The sequence below is a fragment of the Durio zibethinus genome, chromosome 6, assembly GCF_047325235.1.
Source record: "Durio zibethinus cultivar Kanyao isolate XHJ-2024 chromosome 6, ASM4732523v1, whole genome shotgun sequence".
Taxonomy (NCBI): domain Eukaryota; kingdom Viridiplantae; phylum Streptophyta; class Magnoliopsida; order Malvales; family Malvaceae; genus Durio; species Durio zibethinus.
Genome location: NC_143167.1, coordinates 967,972 through 990,824, shown reverse-complemented (window position 1 = coordinate 990,824; position 22,853 = coordinate 967,972). Strand labels below are relative to the sequence as shown.

The 22,853-nt window shown below is 33.4% G+C and overlaps 2 protein-coding genes across 2 annotated transcripts; both read right to left on the bottom strand.

Moving 5' to 3' along the window:
- Window positions 1-4,303: 4,303 nt before the first annotated feature.
- Window positions 4,304-8,246, bottom strand: LOC111285366 (putative receptor-like protein kinase At3g47110). The gene is made up of 2 exons (XM_089761678.1): window positions 5,341-8,246; window positions 4,304-5,168 (listed from the first exon to the last, which is right to left on the bottom strand). The coding sequence occupies exons 1-2, from the start codon at window positions 8,120-8,122 to the stop codon at window positions 4,750-4,752; spliced, it is 3,201 nt and encodes a 1,066-aa protein (XP_089617804.1). The 5' UTR covers window positions 8,123-8,246; the 3' UTR covers window positions 4,304-4,749.
- A 4,137-nt stretch (window positions 8,247-12,383) lies between these two features.
- On the bottom strand, window positions 12,384-15,882 carry LOC149518317 (putative receptor-like protein kinase At3g47110). The gene is made up of 2 exons (XM_089763295.1): window positions 13,043-15,882; window positions 12,384-12,910 (listed from the first exon to the last, which is right to left on the bottom strand). The coding sequence occupies exons 1-2, from the start codon at window positions 15,819-15,821 to the stop codon at window positions 12,492-12,494; spliced, it is 3,198 nt and encodes a 1,065-aa protein (XP_089619421.1). The 5' UTR covers window positions 15,822-15,882; the 3' UTR covers window positions 12,384-12,491.
- Window positions 15,883-22,853: the final 6,971 nt, after the last annotated feature.

Genomic DNA, 22,853 nt, shown 5'->3' with positions numbered 1-22,853 from the left:
ATTTGAGAAAAGCTCTCAACAAATCTTCTATAATAACCTGCCAAGCCTATAAAACTTATTACTTCTATCATATTTATTGGGCGAGGCCAATTCACCACTACGTCAATCTTTTTCGGATCAACTAAAATCCTATCTTCAGAAATAACATGGCCAAAAAAAATAACACTTGTCAACCAAAATTCACATTTGCTAAATTTTAGAAAGAGTTGTTTATCCCGTAAGATCTGTAATACAATCCTTAAGTGTTTTTTATGTTCCCTATCACTTTTAGAATAAACCAAAATGTCATCAATACAAACAACAAACTGATCTAGATACTGTTTAAAAATTTTATTCATTAAGTCCATGAATGCAGCAGGTGCATTTGTTAATCCAAAAGGCATAACCAAAGATTTATAATGGCTATACCTAGTTTGAAAAGCAGTCTTGGGTACATCACCTGCCTTAATCTTTAGCTGATGATATCCAGATCGTAAATCAATCTTTAAAAAGACCTTTGCTCCTTGTAACTGATCAAATAAGTCATCAATTCGAGGAAAAAGATATTTGTTCTTTACAATCACTTTATTTAACTCTCTATAATCAATGCATAAGTGCAAACTCCCATATTTCTTTATAACAAACAATACGGTAGCTCCCTAAGATGACACACTAGGACAAATGACTTTTTCTCTAACAGTCTTGAAATTGTACTTTTAGTTCATGTAACTCAGATTGAGCTATATGATAAGAAAGCTTAGGTATTGGTCCAATTTCAAGGATAAGATCGATTTCAAATTCAATTTCCCTATTAGGAGGTAGGCCAGACAAGTCCTTAGAAAAGACATCAGAAAAATTCCTAACAACTGAAATATCTTCTAATTGTGAGCCTACATTCATTTGAGTGTCTTTCACATAGGCGAGGTAGCCTAGACACCCTTTCTTTAAAGATTGCATGGCACTTAAGATTGACACAATCTGACATGAAGAGTTCAAATGATCACCTTCATATATAAGTTCTGGTTATCCTAGACATTAAAACACTACTTTTTTTCTGTAGCAATCAATAAATGCATGATGTACAGATAACCAATTCATCCCTAAGATCACATCAAATTCTAGTATCTTTAACTACACCAAGTCCACTAGTAGTTCACAACCCCCTATGTCTACAACACAATTCTTATAAACAGTATTAGCACACATAATTTTTTCTATAGGAGTAGCAACATATAAAGGCTCATTCAACTTTTCTGGTTCAATACTCAAAGATGCGGCAAACTAGACAGATACAAAGCTATGAGAGGCACCAGAATCAAACATAACATTAGCATGTACATGATTAATAGGAACAATACTTGCCACCACATTGTCACTTGCATTAGCATCCTGACGAGTCAAAGTGAAAACTCGAGCATTTACCTTTTGTGGTTGTTCCGTCGATTTAGCTTTAACAACATCATTCTTCTTGTTTGGGCAATTTTAAGCAATATGCCAATATTTCTCACATTTAAAGCAAACTCCTACTTTTCTAAGATATGGTCTAGAATGAAATTGCTTACAAAAATCAAATTTCTCGAGCTTAGTACTAGATTTTATCCTCTATTTCTTACCTATGTTTCCTCTGACATTCTTTTGGTGATTACTCTGATCTCTCTCAAACCTTGGGCATTTCTTATCACCCATCTCTTGCTCATATATTTTCATGTTTGACTCAATCTTCAGTGCTCACTGTAACACATCTTTATAACTATCAATTATGAGAGAAAACAAATGAGATAGAATACTTGGCTTCAACCCATGCTCAAATCATATTGCCTTATTCTTGTTTGAGTCAATGATGCGAGTGCAGAAATGTCCCAGCTCATTAAACTTGTTGGCATACTCTAACACAGACATATCATGCTTTTGTTGCAACTACAAAAACCCATTCTCCTTCTCCACTTTCACTGACTCTGGCAAATATTGATCAAAGAAAATCTCTTTAAACTTTCTCCAAGTTAGAAGCTCACCTGAATTTTCAAATGTGAGATTTATAGTATCCCACCAATACTTAGCATTTCTCATTAGTTAAATGACAGCCAAGTTCAATTTAAAATCCTCAGAGATTTGCATCACCTTAAAGAGTTTTTTTAACTCTTTAACACAAGCTTCTGCAACCAAAAGATCAGGGACGCCTTCAAACTAAGGCGGGTTAACCCTTTGAAATCGTTCATAACTTGTCTCACGTTGTTACAGATTTTTTTGTGTTTACTGCTATTATTGTATCAAATTAGACACCACCTGACACACTCTGGCTAAATCATCCTGCATCATTAGAGCATTAGGAGCATTTCCAATATCAATTTGCTTATCTCGAACATTGGTGGCTTCAGATTTATCCCTTCTCCTGTCAATTATTTTCCTTCAACCAACAAGGTCTGCCAATGTCTCATTTCTACTACTCATTCTCACCTAAATTAATATTAACAAAATAGTTTGTAAGTGATCAAAATGAAATAATCGAATCTTATTTGTGTAAATGTTAAGAATACTTAAGTTCTACACTAATTATAACATAATTATTTCCTTTCCTCGATCTTAAACTTGGTCTGATGTCACTTTATGTCACGTGCAGGGACTCAATCTCCACACCCGCGTGGCTCCAAGACTCGGACATCCACTCATCCTACGTTCCAGATCAGCCTACTTATCATGGTTTACACCATTGTAAGGTATTATCTGCTCTGGCCCCTTTGACCTCACAGTTTTATCTCACAAAAGACGCCTCACAAAAAAAAAAATGTGTGGACCCTTATATCTCATGGCTAACTCTAGTACACAACTGATGTGAGATCCAAGATTCCTTTTTAAGTCTATGACATCCTCTACCACTTTAACGAGGATCCACCATCTTCGGTGATATAATGCTAGTACCCTCAAAATTGGCTATGATACCACTTATAAAAATATTAAAAAAAATCTTTTTTTTATGGGTATTACACCCTACTTACATAAACGAGATAGATACATTTTTTATTTTTGAAAAAACAAATTGATCTCAGGCGATGCTAGGAATCATTTCTAGTTATCATCTATTTGTTTGCAAGAGAATTTTCGTCCAACTCCTATGTACTTTATGAAATAAAAAGAATTTTGCATTTTGTTGAGAGAATTTTTTAATTTTTATTGTTAAAAAATCTGAAAAGATAAAAGAAACTTATGGAGAAAGGAAAATGAAATAGAGGAAAGTGAGAGAATATGGAAAGGATGGAGGGAGAGACAACGCGAGGAAAAAAAGTGTGAGAAAGAGAAAAATAGAAAAAGGTTTGAAAGAGTAATCATAGAAAATGAACTAAAAGCTCATTGCATTCATTTCTATGAAAAAAGACAAGGAAAGAATTATATCAATTGTTGAAATTGTTGACTTTTGGTAAAAAAATTTAGGATTTTATTGAAAGTTGGCAATTGGGCAAAAGAGATGGAGAAAAAACAAAAGGGAGAAATTGATGAGATGAGAGAAGAGAAACAGATGGCCATAGAAAGCCAAACTCAACCAATATCAAGTTGTTTTTGCGAATACAAAGGCCGAAGTTGGCATTCACTAATTTTTTTTTTTTAAAATTCTTTTAAGAGTGGCCACAAGGTCATTTTTGGCCATAGGCAAGTCGAATATGGCTTTTTTTCATTTTTGAATTTTTTAAAAATTGATCTTGTAAATTTTTTTTTTAATTTATTTTGGTTATAATATATGTGTGAAGTTTGGCCAAAAGTCAACATCAACCTCAACAATTGATATAATTCTTTTCTTGACTTTTTTCATAGAAATGATTACAGTATCTCTGTAGTTCATTTGCTATAATGGCTCTTTCAAACATTCTTTTATTTTTATCTCTCTTTTTTTTTTTTTTTTTTTTTTAACTTGCTTGGTCTCTCCTTTCACCCTTTCCATCGTCATTCTCTCTTGCTTTCCTCTTTCATTTCCCCTTCCCCGTAAGTATCTTTTATCTTTTCAGATTTTTTAACAATGGAACTCCAAAAATTCTCTCAACAAAATGCGTAATTCCTTTCATGTTATAAAGTGCACAAGTGTTGGACGGATGCTCGCTTGCAGACAATTATATGATAGGTAGATTGGATTTCAAATAATAAATGTATTTATTAGTAATAAAGAGTCTTAAATTTTTTAAAAATAATTATATATATAATTAGATTTTGAATAGTAAATTCGTATGCAAATATTGTAATCCTTGCCACAGCTCATACAGAAAAATTTTCCAGGTATTCATCTTCATTTAGAACTGAGCTGCCTCTTTAGACTATGATTGAATGCAATTGGTAGCAGTGTGAAACCACCTTTAAATGTGTTAGTTCAGTGGCTAGTGGGACTGGGGTCCCCAGTAAACTTTCTAACAGGATTTTGTGATCAGGTTCATCCCCTGTAAACTTTCTAACGGTCCGTTACTAATTCCGAGGTTGTCGATTACGGTAGCAAGAGCCGGTGATTTTACTGAAATTTTCTTTTAACTCTGTGATATAAAAATTTGGCTTTGAACAAATAAAATCAAATTGTTGCGTTTGCTTTAATATTCGTTGTGCTTTGATTTTGTGTATAATAATTTTAATTCTGTTTGATTTAGAAAAATTTTACTGTAGTTTTCGAATTTCTCAATCTGATTGCAAGTTTTGAGGACAAAACTTTCTAAATTATTAGAATTCAGTAAGTTCTACCGTGAAAAACAAGCAGTAATGGTTTTTAGCTCGAAGAATAAAAACAACCAAAACTCCATTCTAAATACGCGCTTCCCTTTGTGTCCAGATTCCGGTCCCTAGAAATTTGTCCCTGATAGAAAGCAGTTCCTTGGCTGCATCGCCACTGTCCATGCGATCTTTGGGCGATTCAACGGAACAAGCAATTCCAACTCCCAAGATGGAAATCAGGCAATCTTTCATTTTGGTTTCTTGCAAGTGTTTTTCCCTTGGGTTTCTACTGCTATTTGCATTCTCTTCTTCGTTATCCGCAGCTAGAAGTAATGGATCCACAACTTCAAGTACTTGATCGGGTAATGCCATCTTTGCGAAATGATGAAGTGTTAGACTATCTTTGAACATGTCATCGGTGGGTCTCTTCCTTGTGAACATTTCCAGCAGGAGTATGCCAAAGCTGTACATGTCGCCGCTTGTTGTTGTCTCTGCTCCAATGCCATACTCTGCCAAACATAGGAATTTATTGCCTATTAAATCTTGCTGCAAACAAAATATTATGAAAGAATTACAGTTTTAAGATGAACAGCATTAATAATCGAGCTTGTAACTCTTTTTGGCAGAGGGTTGCTATTATAAGAAGTATATATAAATATATATATATATATATAAATTTACCTGGTGCAGCATAGCCAACGGTTCCCTTTAGACCAAGAGTGCTTGTAGAATTTCCACAAGAATTGTTGATGGATTTCGGGGAAAACCTGGCGAGTCCAAAGTCTCCTACATGGGCAACCATGTCATGGTCAAGCAGAATGTTGCTTGGCTTCAAATCACAATGAACTACAGGCACCTCACAGTGATGATGGAGGTAATCAAGTGCTGAGGCCACATCAATTGCAATATTTAGTCTTTGAGGAAAGTTTAAGATCTTTGGTTCTCCATGTTCAATGGCATTTACTTCTTTTGTTGCATGCAACCATCCTTCCAAACTTCCATTGGGCATGAACTCATAGATAAGGGCTTTGAAAGGATTGCCTTGAAAATCAATGCTAGAGCAAGCAGATATTATCTTGACAAGATTACGATGCCTGACATTTCTCAATGTTTTACATTCTTTGATAAAACTCATGGAAGCACCTTGTTCTTGCAGATTCATCACCTTCACTGCAATTACATTTCGCTCCTGGTTTTGATCTAAAAATCCTCGGTACACGCGGCTAAAGCTTCCTTCGCCTATTAAGTTGCCTGAAGCGAATCCATCTGTAGCTTTGAGGAGTTCCTGAAAAGAAACCATCAAAATTGAATTTCCCAAGCGGAAGGCCGATGAAGGCTCCGCTTTTATTACTCCTCTGTTCTTCATCCAACAGAAAATGAGTGATGATAGCGAAAGAATTCCAAGAACGCCGCAAACAATCAAGATTAGCTTGAGTGGAACAGTTCTCTTTTGTTTCCTGGGCTCGTTGAAGTGACATATTGGCAGATGCAATTCAGCAATTCCCCCACAAAGCCTATCATTCCCAGTTAGTGCAATTGCTGTTGCATTACTGAAAACTCCTTTCCTTGGCACTTGTCCTTCAAAGTGATTGTAGGAGAGATTTAAGTATATCAAGAAGGATAATTTCTCAAGATACACTGGAATTTGACCAGACAAATTGTTGATTGACAGATCTAGCTCAGCAATGCTTCTCAAGGAGCTCAAAGAGGCTGGGATACTTCCATAAAAATGATTTTTCCCCAAATAAAGAGTCTCCAAGCTTGTACAACTACTTAGAGTAGGAGGAATCTGACCAGAGAACTTGTTTCCTGATATATCCAGTTTTACCAAAGTTTTCAAGTTTCCTACTTCTAAAGGTACGGAGCCTGTTAGGAGGTTATTGGACAGATCTAGGTAAACTGAGAGTGTTACTATGCTAAATATCTCTTTGGGAACCAGACCTGTTAGCCTATTGGAGCGTAATGTCATCTTTATTAAATGTTGACATTTTCCTAACTCAGCAGGTATGCTACCCTCTAAGAGGTTTTCTTCTAAACCAATCCCGTTTAGCAGTGAAAGATTTCCTACAGAGGTAGGGATTCTTCCAGTTAAAGCATTTCCATCGAAGGCTACCAATTGCAGGTTTTTAAGCTTACCAAGGGAATCAGGGATAGAGCCAGTCAGTTGGTTGTACTCCAAACCAATTCCTATTAGATTTACGAGGTTTGTTATCCCCAAAGGTATGGTGCCGGTTATTTGATTTAAACCTAGGTATATAATTCTAATTGTTGTCGAAAGGTTTGTTATGGAATTTGGTAGCAAGCCACCAAATTGATTAGCAGCTATGCTAAAAATTTGCAATCTGCTACAATTAGTTAAGGCGGTTAAAAAGTCTAAATCCCCAGCGGCACCACTTCCCAGATTATTCATTTCCATATTTAGCCAATAAAGATTCTTGGCACTTTGAAAATTAATGAACACTTTGCCACTGAAATGATTCACGGAAACATCAAATACTTCCAACTTTGAAGCATTGGATAATGACGCCGGCAGAGTCCCAGAGAAATTATTATTATCAATATAAAATTTTCGAACGTTTAGAAGTGTGAAGCCTATGTCGTCAGGGAGGCTCCCATGGAATCGATTATATGCTAGACCGAATATCTCTAGAGAAGAGATGTTATAAATTGAAGAAGGAACTAAGCCAAAGAAATTATTCTCGTCCAGTGAAAGATTGACTAACCTTTTAAGCTGGCCTAACGTATCAGGAATTCTCCCTTGTAAGCTATTCCTACCTACATTAAGCACATGTAGACAGGAAAGGTTCCCCAATGAAACTGGGAGTTGCCCAGTTAGAAAGTTGGCATAAATTCGTAGTTTCTCTAGCTTCAATAAATTGCCAAACTCAGCTGGGATATTTCCAACAAGGTTGTTCCAGCTGGCAACAAACTGAATGAGGTAAGAACAATGGGTCAAATTGGCTGGTATTGTTCCTCCAAAGGAATTATTTTGTAAAATTAAACTTTCAAGCCTCTTAAGTCGACCAATTTCAGGGGGGATGACACCATAGAAATTGTTGCCCTGAAGGTTGATGAACCTAAGGAAGCTGAGGTTCCCTACATAGGGAGATAAGGTACCTCGCAACCGTTGCTGGCTTAAGTCCAACTTGGTGATCCTCTGATGCCTACGGCCACATGTTATTCCTTTCCACTGACATAAGGCTACAGTGTCGTTCCATGAGCTTGTGACTCCAAGTGGATCATGATTAATTTGTGACTTTATGGCAAGCAATGCTTCGCGATCTCTCTCATGTCCCTTGATTGTGATTCCAGTAATAGCGGTTGGAAACAATCCTACAAGCAACAAACCGGCACACCATAACACAGTGGCTACACTGCTGATTGGAGAACTGAGGCTTTCAGACGCCATTTTTGTAGGACAAGAAAATGATACTCTTAGTGATTTTTTCTTTCCCCTGCCCATCAATTTATAATCAAAGAATTTGGCTGAATTGACTGACCAAGAAGAAAAGCACACTAGTGACTTTTTAACCACGAGCCACGCGCAATACACTTGAGAGTGATGTCACCAACTACCAATTTTAGTCAAACTGCTTGCAACTCCTGGCCCATCGGTCGTCGCATCCTAGCACCCTGAGCATTTTCCAAGAACATTCAACATCAGTAGTATGAAAAATGTCATTCTGGGCAATCCAATAGGAAGAGCAGGATTTTGATAATTTTTGGACTTAATTATGTATTTAATTATCTTGTAAGGTATTGGCTTAATGTCAAAGAAAAAGCTTTAGAACTTGATATTGTAGTTCAAATCTCACTGTTTGTAGTGTGATTGTTTTAGTATATTTAAATTTGTTAATTGATTATTCAGTGATCATATGAATGTGATATTTGATTATTCAATTGATTATATGAATGTAATACTTGATTATGATTATAACTTCAAAAAAAAAATGTTCTTTGATGCTTGCTTAATTAGTGTTTCTGCCAGTGTGGACTTCTGAATTTTTTGGGTCCTCAAGAACGTGCAAAGCGCAAAAGTGAGGCTTACCTAAAGGGGAAATTAAGCACAGCAAGTCCTCCACTATCATTAATCTCCTCTTCACAAGTCCTGGTCAAGCTAAATTGCGTGCATGACCATGAGTCCACGACCGGCGTCAGCCCTGGTGGAGTCAAAATCTCCCACTAGCTCCCGAGTCCCCGCCTCCACCTCTTTAACAAAGGTTAAACCGGTGCACCTCTTTAGTTAGAGTTTAGCCATGGTCGGGAACACCTACAACATATTTTCTGCAATAGCCACTGGTATGAATGCAAGCACTGATGGTAGGAGCTTGAGAATTGCTTAAAAGTGGTCTTAGAAATGATTCATGGACCAATTGTTTCAAGTTACGTACTGTTAATGGACTTGAAGATTTAATTGTCAAACCTGCTTTCATATTTAGGTGAAATAATTGGTTTCGTTCTCCTGTTTTGGATGGAACCTTCTGTGCTTGGAAAGCCACAGGGGCCCAAACGAAATTGCCAAACAACCTGACTTGTCCTTGTTGTCGAGATTTTGGCTTTGCTATTATTGTCCAATGGAAGAGAAAAGACAGAAAATTCTAAGTTCATATACAACAAAACAGGAGTTACTTAGTTCAAATATGTTGTTTATATAGATTGAAATTTAATTTAGTTAGTTATAATCATTTTAAAATATGATATTCAATATATTTAAGATTTAAATCTTAATATTTGTTTCTTTTTTTTTTCGTATTCTTAAATTATGATCTATTTTGTATAAAAAAAAACTATTGAGTGATTAATTCTTGTAATTTTCATCTTTTCTTATTATAGTGAAATATTGTTGCGTCATCCTCTTCAATAAACTTGAATTTATAAAGTTGAATTATGTTAATTTTTTTGTTTTTTATTGGATGAATAATTACTATATTTTTTTGAAGTTGATTAAATCTTAATAAACTACTTGGACTTGGATTATTGACTTTAAAAAAAATCTTTAGATGACTTATTTTTCTTTCTCCTAAGGTTCACATGAGAGCAATAAATTTATTGGTCTTACTAATTAAAATTTTATATCAAAACTCAGTTAAGATTATATTTGGTTAAAAAAAAAAGAGAAGCATAATTTTTGTTTTAATTCAATAAACTTACCAAGTAAATAAATATTATGAAACTTAACTATTATATTATATTAAAAAAATTTCCCTCGAATAAAATCTACAAGATAACATAATTTTTTTGGATAAGCTAATAAAAGATAACATAGTTATTACATTATATTATTTTAATTTTTTTTATAAATTTATTAAATTTGATATAAATAAATCTACTAAAAAATGTGAAGCTTAAAAATCTCAATCGTTCAAAAAAAATCTAAAAGATCCATGGAAAATAAGTTTGTTGACCGAGTATTGACTTGTATATTTTGTTGATCATTGACGCGAAGATGGTGAAGCAGTCTAAGGAACCTTGTTCCAATCTGTCAATCACCAAACTTTGACCTAAGTCAGGCTAATGTGAAACTGAGTAATGGACTTGGACTTGTTCGGCAACTTGTCTACCACTTCAATAACATGTCTTTTGGTCACTTCATTACATGTTTGATGGACTAAGATTCACTTAAGACATTAATAATTAATCATTTAAAAAAAATTTTGTAATATTTTTTCTCTCTCTTACCAAATATAAGTTTCTTTTTCTTTTTCCTACCAACCAAAACTTAATTAAGATTTTGTTTGTTACATAAAAAATAATTTTTGTATTTTTTAGAATTTTTGTATTTTTTAGTTCTTTCCTTTGCCCATAAATTTGTAATCAAAGAATTTGGTTGAATCGATTGACCAAGAAGAAAAGTAGACTAGTGACTTTTTGACCCCGAGGCATGCGCAATAAACTTGGCAGTGATGTCCAGCTACCAATTTTAGTCAAGGTGCTTGTAACTCCTGGCCCATCGGTCGTCCCAACCTAGCACCCTGAGCATTTTCCAGGAACATTCATCACCACAAGTATGTAAAAATGTCTTTCTGGACAATCCCATAGGAAGAGCAGGATTTTGACCATTTTTCAACTTAATTATGTGCTTAATTATCGTGTGTGGCACGGCAAGGAGAAAACTTTAGAACTTAAGGTTTTAATTCAAGTCTCACTATTTGTGGATTTGATTATTTAATTATGTTATGATTTATTAATTGATCATTTAATAATTATAATTTACTTACTATATAATAATTGATTATATAGATATGATATTTAATTATGATTGTAATTTTAAAAATAATGATCTTATATGATTTATTAATAATATATAATATTTAATATGCATTAAATATAAACTATTCATGCATATCTTATCTCATTGATTTTGGATTTCTTCTTTCAAAAAATATAATTAATATTTAATATATAAAAACATAAAATAAATTTTGCCGTGCTTGCTCAATTAGTGTTAATGTTAGTGTGGACTTCTGAATTTTTTGGGTAATAAAAAATGTGCAAAACGTAAACGTGAGGCTTACCCAAAGGAGAAATTAAGCACAGCAAGTCCTCCACTATCATTTATAGTCTCTTCTTCGCAATTCCTGGTCAAGCTAAATTGCGTGCATGACCATGAGTCCATGACCAACGCCAGCCGTGGTGGAGTCAAAATCTCCCACAAAGGTAAAACAGCCGGTACACCTCGAAACTGAAAAGAATAAGAAATGAAATCATTTTAATTTTGAAAGGATTGATTTTAGTTGTGTGGATAACAAATGACAACTACTCACATTTTCTTTTCTCTTATTTTTTTTTCTTTTAATTTTAACTTTCGATTTTTAATATAAATTTGGTTTTCAATAACATGTTTTTTTGTCACTTCAGTACATGTTTGATGGACTAAGATTGACTTATGATATTGATAATTAATCATTCAGAATTTCTTTTCTATAACATTTTTTCTATCTCTTACCAATTATAAGATTCATTTTCTTTCTCCTACCAACTAAAACCTAATTAATTATTTGTTTGTCCTAAAGGCTAGAAAAATAAGTTGTGCGTTGAGAAAGAAAGGAAAGGTAAGGAGAATAAGGGGAAAAAAAATGAAAGAATGATTGAGAAAAAAGAATAAATGATCATATATTGTGCTCTTGTTGAGAAATGAATAGGACAGAACTTTTAGAGCTGCGTGATGATAGTGGCCAAAGAAAGAGAAGAAAGGAAATTGAAAGCAAAACCTTCTACTTTTGACACGTTTTAGCACACAGTGCACATAAAGATCTATATTTGTCACATTATTAATGTATAAATTTTATAGATTATCAATAAATTAAATATAAACTTTATTTATTATTATATTTTGAAAAATAAATATATTTATTAATAGTTAAGTTTTTTAGGTTTTTAAAAATAATTATAAATAATTAGACTTCCAAAAATAAATATAGAAGTAAACATTATAATCCTTGCCATAGCTCATACATGAAAAATTTTCCCTGTAATTTTTTTTTTTTTTTTTATGATAGGCCTGATTTGCTAGTACTCATCTTCATTGAGAATTGACTGCTTGTTTAGACTATGATTTAAAGCATTTGATAGCAGTGTGATTTTATTTGATTTGAACAAATAAAATCAAATTGTTGCGTTCGCTTTAATCTTCGTTGTGCTTTGATCGAGTATAATAATATTTTTAATTGTCTTTGGTTAAGAAAAATTTTACTGTAGTTTTCGAATTTCTCAATTTGATTGCAAGTTTTTATGACAAAACTTTCAAAATTATTAGAATTCAGGAAGTTTTACTGAGAAAAACAAGTAGTAATGTTATTGGGTACAACATCAAAAAACAACCAAACTCCATTCTAATTACTTGCTTCTCTTTTTGTCCGGATTCCGGTCCCTAGAAATTTGTCCCTGATAGAATGCAGTTCCTTGGCTGCATCGACGCTGTCCATGCGATCTTTGGGTGATTCAACGGAACAGGCAATTCCAACTCCCAAGATGGAAATCAGGCACTCTTTCTTTCCGGTTTCTTGCATGTGTGTTTTCCTTGGGTTTCTACTGCTATTTGCATTCTCTTCTTCGTTATCCCCAGCTGGAAATAATGGATCCACAACTTCAAGTACTTGATCGGGCAATGCCATCTTTGCGAAATGATGAAGTGTTAGACCATCTTTGAACATGTCATCGGTGGGTCTCTTCCTTGTGAACATTTCCAGCAGTAGTATGCCAAAGCTGTACATGTCACCACTTGTTGTTGCCCTTGTTCCAATGCCATACTCTGCCAAAAATAGGAGCCAAACAAAATATTATGAAAGAATTAACAGTTTTAAGATGGAGAGCATTAATATTACAGCTTCTATCCTATTGTGGCCGAGGGTTGCTATTATAAGAAGTAGATACATTAATTTACCTGGTGCAGCATAACCAACGGTTCCCTTTAGACCAATAGTGCTTGTAGAATTTCCACAATAATTGTTGATGGACTTTGGGGAAAACCTGGCTAGTCCAAAGTCTCCTACATGGGCAACCATGTCATGGTCAAGCAGAATGTTGCTTGGCTTCAAATCACAATGAACTACAGGCACCTCACAGTGATGATGGAGGTAATCAAGTGCTGAGGCCACATCAATTGCAATATTTAGTCTTTGAGGAAAGTTTAAGATCTTTGGCTCTCCATGTTCAATGGCATTTGCTTCTTTTGGTGCATGCAACCATCCTTCTAAACTTCCATTGGGCATGAACTCATAGATAAGGGCTTTGAAAGTATTGCCTTGAAAATCAATACTAGAGCAAGCAGATATTATCTTGACAAGATTACGATGCCTAACATTTCTCAATGTTTTACATTCTTTGTTGAAGCTCTTGGCAGCACCTTGTTCAAGTAGATTCATCACCTTCACTGCAATTACATTTCGCTCCTGGTTTTGATCTAAAATTCCTCGGTACACGCGGCCAAAGCTTCCTTCGCCAATTAAGTTGGCTGAAGCGAATCCATCGGTAGCTTTGAGGAGTTCCTGAAAAGAAACCATCAAAATTGGATTTCCCAAGCGAGTGGCCGATGAAGGTTCCGCTTTTACTCCTCTGTTCCTCAGCCAACAGAAAAGGAGTGACGATAGCAAAAGAATTCCAAGAACCCCGCAAACAATCAAGATTAGTTTGAGTGGAACAGTTCTTTTTTGTTTCTTGGGCTCGTTGAAGTGGCATATTGGCAGATGCAATTCAGCAATTCCCCCACAAAGCCTATCATTCCCAGTAATTGCAATTGCTGTTGCATTACTGAAAACTCCTTTCGTTGGCACTTGTCCTTCGAAGTGATTGTTAGAGAGATTCAAGTATTTCAAGAAGGATAATTTCTCCAGATACTCAGGAATTTGACCAGACAAATTGTTGTTTGACAGATCTAGCTTTGCAATGCTTCTCAAGGATCTCAAAGAGGATGGGATACTTCCATAAAAATGATTCTTCCCCAAATAAAGAGCGTCCAAGCTTGTACAACTACTTAGAGTAGCAGGAATCAGACCAGAGAACTTGTTTCCAGATATATCCAGTTCTACCAAAGTTTTCAAGTTTCCTATTTCTGAAGGAAAGGATCCTGTTAGAAGGTTATTGGATAGATCAAGGTCAACTGAGAGTGTTACGATGTTAAATATCTCTTTGGGAACTGGACCTGTTAGGCTGTTGGACTTTAATATCATCAACATCAAATTTTGACATTTTTCAAACCCAGCAGGTATGCTACCCTCTAAGAGGTTATCTTCTAAACTAATCGCGTTTAGCAGTGAAAGATTGCCTACAGAGATAGGGATTCTCCCAGTTAAAGCATTTCCACCGAAGGCTACAGATTGCAGGTTTTTAAGCTTACCAAGGGAATCAGGAATAATGCCAGTCAGTTGGTTGTACTCCAAACCAATTCCCATTAGATTTGTAAGGTTTGTTATCCCCAAAGGTATGGTGCCGGTTATTTGATTAACACCTAGGTATAAAACTCTAATTGTTCTCGAAAGGTTTGCTATGGAATTTGGTAGCAAGCCACCAAACTGATTATTAGTTATGCTAAACGCTTGCAATCTCCTACAATTAGTTAAGGTTGTTAAAAAATCTAAATCCCCAGCAGCACCACTTCCCAGATTATTACTTTCCATATTCAGCCATGAAAGATTTTTGGCGTTTTGAAAATTAATGGACACTTTGCCACTGAAATGATTCCTGGAAACATCAAATATTTCCAACATTGAAGCATTGGATAATGACTCTGGTAGAGTCCCAGAGAAACTATTAATCCCAAAATAAATTTGTTGAACTTTTGGAAGTGTGAAGCCTATGTCGTCAGGGAGGCTCCCATGGAATCGATTAATTACTAGACTGAATATCTCTAGAGAAGAGATGTTATAAATCGAAGAAGGAACTAAGCCAAAGAAATTATTCTCGTCCAGTGTAAGATTGACTAACCTTTTAAGCTGGCCGAATGTTTCAGGAATTCTCCCTTGCAAGCTATTGCTACCTACATGAAGCAGCTGTAGACTGGAAAGGTTCCCCAATAAAACTGGGAGTTGCCCAGTTAGAGAGTTGATATCAATTTTTAGTTTCTCTAACTTCAATAAATTACCAAACTCGGCAGGGATATTTCCAACAAGGTTGTTCTGGGTGGCGATAAACTGAATGAGGTTGGAACAATGGGTCAAATTGGCTGGTATTGTTCCTCCAAAGGAATTGTTTTTTAAAATTAAACTTTCAACCCTCGAAAGTCTACCAATTTCAGGGGGGATGACACCATAGAAATTGTTGCCCTGAAGGTTGATGAACCTAAGGAAGCTGAGGTTCCCTACATAGGGAGATAAGGTACCTCGCAACCGTTGCTGGCTTAAGTCCAACTTGGTGATCCTCTGATGCCTACGGCCACATGTTATTCCTTTCCACTGACATAAGGCTACAGTGTCGTTCCATGAGCTTGTGACTCCAAGTGGATCATGATTAATTTGTGACTTTATGGCAAGCAATGCTTCGCGATCTCTCTCATGTCCCTTGATTGTGATTCCAGTAATAGCGGTTGGAAACAATCCTACAAGCAACAAACCGGCACACCATAACACAGTGGCTACACTGCTGATTGGAGAACTGAGGCTTTCAGACGCCATTTTTGTAGGACAAGAAAATGATACTCTTAGTGATTTTTTCTTTCCCCTGCCCATCAATTTATAATCAAAGAATTTGGCTGAATTGACTGACCAAGAAGAAAAGCACACTAGTGACTTATTGCCATACCCCAGCAAAATAATAATTAGGCTAGACTATTACCAAAGCCTATTTAATTAATTAAGAAACTAATTACTAAGTAAAAATGATTGAGGTATTATATGAAAGAAAACTTACCATTGTGAAGCAAAAAAAAAATAGGAGTTCTTCTTCCTCATCTTTTTTAGAGTTAGAGTGTTGGACCTGAAGCAATAAACACAATGCAGAAGCAATATAACGTAATAAACCCACAATAATAGACAATAATCAGCAATCAACAACACAGAAAAAATAAAGTACACCAAGATTTACTTAAAAAACCCTTTAGTGTAGGGAGAAAAATCATGGACCACCAAAAAATTTTTTACTTTCAAATAATAGATATACAAAGTTCTTTTCCAACTAAAACTAAAGCTAATCAACAACTAAAAAAACAATTGAAGAAATCTCACCAAATTGGTGACTCAACAAATACACCATAGATTTGTTTCTAGAGAGCTTCAAACCCAATCTTTATCGTTCATAATGTAAAACTCTAAATCATAAATCTATTGACAAAGTTTCAGCTCAATCGAATTATGGATCGACTTCCATTCAACCAACTCTTCTTTTTTCTTTTTTTTTTTATTTTTCTGGCTTTTCTTCTTTCTCTTCTTGGTTTGCGACACCACTTTAAAACAAGCTCACCTCTTTTTATTAAGTAGTTAGGACTCTATGTAGAAAAAAAATTAAAGGCCCATAGCCTTTGATTAGTCCAAAAACAATTACATAGGATTGGACCCCATTTTCCTAACAATATCCCTTTCCAACCCCATTAGAAGGAGATTTATTACCATAGCAATTTCATTTGAAACTTACCTTGGCCAAAGAACTCATTCCGATCAAGTTACTGCAAAGCTTAAGCTTCTTTTTAGAAAATATCTTAGTCAACATATCTGCTACATTCTCATCAGTATAAACTTTCTTCAACAGCATCTGTTGTTCCTCAATCACTAAACATAACCAGTGATATCTAACATTAATGTACTTTATTATAGCATGGTACATGACGTTCTTACTCAAATCTAAATCACTCATGCTATTATAAAACACCACATACTCTTTCTGATTCAACCTCAATTCAAGAAAAAAAATGTTTCATCCAAAGTATTTCTTTACCTGTTTCAATTGCTGTAATATATCCAGCCTCTATAGTTGACAAAGCAACACACTTTTGTAACTTAGACTGTCAAGACACAGCTTCTCTTGCAAAAGTGAACAAATACCTTGAAGTAAATTTTTTACTGTCAAGATCGCCTATCATGTCAACATTAGTAAACTGTTCTAAAACTGGTTGTGAAACTCCATAACTTAAATATATTTTTTAGGTGCCCCTCAAATATCTAAAAATTTATTTTACTACTTTCCAGTGAACCTTTCTTGGATTAGAAAGAAATCTGGTCATTACACCAACTGCATGAGGAATGTCAGGCCGTGTACAAACCATAAGATATATTAAAGAACCAACTGCAGAAGAATAAAGAATACTAGACATAGCTAGTTATTTTTTCTTAGACACTGGATAAGATTTCTTACTCAGATGAAAATGATTGATAAGTAGGCTGCTAACTGATTTATCATGTTGTATGTTGAATCTACTAAGCACTCGTTCAACATGTTTTTCTTGTGACAACTATCACTTTTCAGCTCTCCTATCTCGGATAATGTCCATACCAAGAATTTACTTTTGCTGGACCTAAATCTTTTATGTAACTTAGACAATTATTCTTTCAATCTACAAACCATACCAGCATCTTGTCCTACAATCAACATATCATTAACATAAAATAAGAGAATGATAATGTTACTATTAAAAAATTTTTTGACATACACACAAGGATCCGCTGCCATTCTTTTAAAGCTATGGCTCACTATAAAAGAATCAAACTTCTTGTATCACTGTCATAAAGTTTGTTTCAAGCCATACAAGCTTTTCTTTAGTTTATAAACTAAGTGCTCTTTCCCTTTTACTTTAAAACCCTTAGGCTGATTCATATAATGTCCTTCTGTAAGTCACCATGCAAGAATTCGGTGTTGATATTAAGTTATTCAAGCTCAAAATTCAAATTACTTGCTAATCTTAGTACCACTCGAATGGAACTCATCTTTACAACTCGAGAAAAGATCTCATTAAAATCAATACATGGTTTTTGAGAAAAATATTTTATCACTAATCGAGCTTTGTATCTCACTAGTTTGTCACCATCTTTTTTTAACTTGAATACCAATTTATTTTTCAATGATCTATTCTCTTTTGAAAGTTTAACAAGATCATACATACAATTTTTCATAATGACTCAATCTCTTTTTTCATTATTTTTAACTAGTGCTCTCTATCCGAAGTGGTCTGCACATTTTAGAAGCTTTCTGGCTCTCCCTCACTGGTAACTAAAATAAAATCTAAACTTGGATACCTAATAGATGGCCTGCACTCTCCAGTAGATCTCATAAGCTAAGATTTTACATCACCTGATGCCAAAGGTAGCTCCTTTACTCAACACTTTCAAGTAGAAAGAATTGTTCCCCTTACTCAAAACTTATTGCATTTGGCTTATCATTAACTTTGGCTGGGTCATTTATATCCCCAAATTCTATTTTTTGCTCATTTCCACCATCTGTAACTTTTTCTTGTGGAACTCCTATTAGTGTTGAAACATCACACTCAACAATAACTAATGTAATTTTTTCATTTTTCTTAAAGTCTGCTGTAGCTTTTTTTTTGTATGAAAGACCACATCTTTGCTTTTAACTACCTTTCTCTTCACTGGATTCCATACTTTGTAGCCAAATTTTTTATCACTATATCCCACAAACATAAACTATGTGGCTTTACTATTAAGCTTTGACCTTTGCTCTTTTGGCACATGCATGAATATTTTACACCTAAAAATTTTTAAATGAGAGTATGGAATATCTTTTCTTGTCCACACTCTTTCTGCAATGTCAAAACTTAAAGAAACTAATGATGATCTGTTAAACAAATAATAAATTGTGTTGACTATTTCACCTCAGAATAGCTTTGGTAATTTTGTAATCCTCAATATGCATCTGACTTTTTTCATAATGATACAATTCATCCTTTTAGTTACACTATTATGTTGCGATGTTCCTGGTTCTATCATTTCATGCTTAATCTCATACTTTGAATAATACTTTTTAAAGTCTTTGGATGTGTATTCTCTATCATTATTAGTCTAAATACACTTCAAAGGTAACTCTGTCATTCTTTTCATCTTGGCATAAAATTTTTTAAAATATTATAGTACCTAACTTTTGTATTTCATATATACACCTAAGTCTTTCATGAAGCATCTTCAATAAAAGTAACAAAATACCTACTACCACCTAATGATTTAATTTCAATGGGATCACATACATCAAAATAAATTAATTTTAATCTATTTTCTTTTCTCTAAGAACTTTTACGAAAAAAAAACTCTACAATGCTAAACAAACAATAATCATATGAATCGAGAGATATACCTTTGGTCAAGGGAATGAGAAATTATCTTGCCAAAATCTGTAACCCCTTATTCATATATGGCAGCCTCTTATGCCACAAGTTTGTTGAAGTATTATCCTCAATGGCATTTATGTGGTTGTCATTCAATTGCATCTATGTTTTATATATTGTCCAACATAGTTTTTCCCTTGCAACTATTATGGATCTTTTAAGAAGCTTCTACTGCTCATTCTTTTGTTGATTTTTATATCCTTCATTATCAAGGATATTAATAGCAAGCAAGTTTATTCTTATATCTGAAATGTATCTGACATCCCTTAAAGTTAACATGCAGTCTGTATTATTTGTACAACAATATCACTAATCCCAACAATCTACTACACACTCTTATTTTTTATCTTGGTGTAACCAAAGTCTTTTACTTTGTAAGTTGTAAACAACTCTCTCTTAGGAATGCAATGATATGCCACTCCTGTGTCAACTATCCATTTAATGTTAAGATCATCAACATGATTACAATTACCATGTGTACAAATCAAAGTAACTGAATTATTATCTGAATTAGTACTGTAATATTACCATCATCTGAACTCTTACCTTTCTCATCTTTTTATTCTTACTTCAAGATTTTACAGTATCATTTTATATGACCTGCTTTACCATAATGAAAATACTTTACTTTATCTCTAGACTTAGATTTATGTTTAGACTTACTATAGCCTTTTGAGTTCTGACCTCTATCGATGTTTTTACTTCTGTTCTTTGTTACCAGAGCTTGATTCCCAAGGTTTACATATTTTCACCTTGCTTCTTCATTAAGCATACTATTCTTTACTATTTTCAATGTTACCTTGTAATCAAGAGCTGAATTAAGAACAGTTATAATTAGAGTATTTCAAATGTCTGACAATGAACCCAAAAGAAATAATACATTCATTTCATCATCCATCTTAAGCTCCATAATAGTCATTCAATTAAATATGTCTTAAAAATCATTCAAGTGCTTTGTAATTGATCGTTCATCTTTATACTGTAAAGTTGTAAACTTTTTAACAAGCATAACTTTATTCATACTTGTTTTTCTCTCATACAAATTTATAAATTTTTTTGAAACAATGTGGGCATCTACCTCTTACGTTACATGATGAAACACACTAATATCAACCTATTTTTTTGTTGTAACCAATACTTTCTGCCTAACTTTTTTTAGTTTTCGTCTTTCATATCTACTTGTTTAACTGAATCACCTAATATCAACTTATACAAATTTTTATAGTATAAATGATCTTCTATCATAGGCTTTCAAATTGAATAATTTGATGCTGTCAATTTTATCATGAAATCTATATCACCCTCTATGATCTCAAACAGAATTTACTTCTATCATAAGCTACTTCTATATTATTGTCTCAAAAATAACCCTCATTCTGATACCACTTATTGGGCCTGAAGTAATAAACATAATAACGCCAAAGTAATATAATGCAACAAACCTACAGTAATAGACAACAATCAATAATCAATAACATAGGAAAAATAAAGCATATCAAGATTTATGTGAAAATCCTACAATATAAAAGGAAAAACCATGAACCACCAAAAAAATTTTTACTCTCAAATAATGGATGTACAAAGTTTTTCTTTAGCAAAAACTGGAGTTAATCAATAATTAGAAAGACAATTGGAGAAATTTCATCAAATAGGTGACTCAATAAATAAACCGTTGATTTGTTTATAGAGAGTTTCAAACCCAATCTTCACCATTAGAATGTAGAACTCTGAATCATAAATCCGCTGACAAAGTTTCAGCTCAATCGGACCATGAATCAACTTCTGTTCAACCAACTCTCTTTTTTTTTCTTTTTTTTTTTGACTTTTTTTTCTCTTCTTGGTTTGTGACACTACTTTAAAACAGCACCACTTCTTTTTATTAAGTAGCTAGGGCTCTATGTAAAAAGAAAGACCAAGGCCCATGGCCTTTGATTGGTCTAAAACCAATTATATAGGGCTGGATCCCATTTTTCTAACATAAAGAGCATAAAAAATCAAGTTGGAGATTCAGAATCAGAGGCTACAATCGAGTTAATCTTATAAAAATGATTGTATGCCATCTTTTTATTTAAAAAAAATATCATGTTGATTGCTATTATTTAGAGTTAAATTTCTGAAAGAAAAATAAAAAAAAATTATGAAATCCTTCATTAATCTTCATGATCAATTTAGGTAAATTATTGAGTTTTATTTACTTCATGTTATTATGATTTGATGATGATTATTAAGTGAATTTTAAAGGATTAAAGTGAGAATTTGGATTTTTAAATGTTAAAAGAAAATTTCTGTTCTTGAATAAGATATTATTATCTATAATAGTAGATTAAAATAATATTCTATATCAAGGAATTAGATATTACTATGATTATCATATATCGTTAGAAAGCATGTTAAATCTACTTTCTAATGAAATAAATGGTAGTCGAATTTAAGTTTTTTATAAAGAGTTATCTAATTTTTAATTAAAGATATATAGGCTGTATGGCAGCATTATTAGGGTTAAATTTTAAAAATTATCTTAAATTTTATACAAGGAATTAAGAATTGAACCATATATGTTTGAAGGTTATTAAGGCTACTTTCTAACGAAATAAACGGAATTGAATTTGAAGTCTCCTACGAATAAATATGTAATTTTTATTAGAAGGTATATATGTTGTCTAGCATCAGCATATGACATGGATTGCAAAATTTATTATAATTACTTTACAAGGAATTATGAAGTGAGCCATATATGGTTAGAAATCTTATCAAGTCTAGTTTCTAATGCATTAAAGAGATCTTAATTCTGATTTGAATATATTGAGATATGGTCATTTTAATGAAAAGAGGTTAGGCTGCCAATATTAGTTAGTTGAGTTAACTTTTGTATAATTTAGTTGTTTTAGTATATGTGGTATTAAAAAGAGTTTATTAATTTCTAATGTGTTGAAATGATCTTGAATAGGTCATTAATTATTTTAAAGGAAAAACTAAGTGGTGGAATTGAAATGAGATAAGTAGAATCTCACACATTTTACTTATTTTTGAACCTATGTGTATATGTATATTTCTAAATGAATAAATGTTTTGTTTCTTTATTTTTGATATATGAAAATAGGATTAAGCATATGATTAGTTTGTGGTTTTGCTATGTAAATGATAGCTCATGCTTATGAATAAAATGAGAAAATGATTTATGTTTAAGAAACGATTTTATGATAGATATGTTTTTACATCCCTAGAAAGTGAGATCATCAACACAAGAACTAGTTTTATGGTCCTAGCTAATAAGTAATAGTAGTTAGTGTAAAGCCCTAGCTAATGAGTTATAAACGTTAGCAATGATTATAAGGATAAAATTGTCAATACGACTAATATCATAGGTTATAGCAGTGATTGTAGCTAATAATAAAATAATGATAATGATGATTTATAATGATGATGATGATTTTTT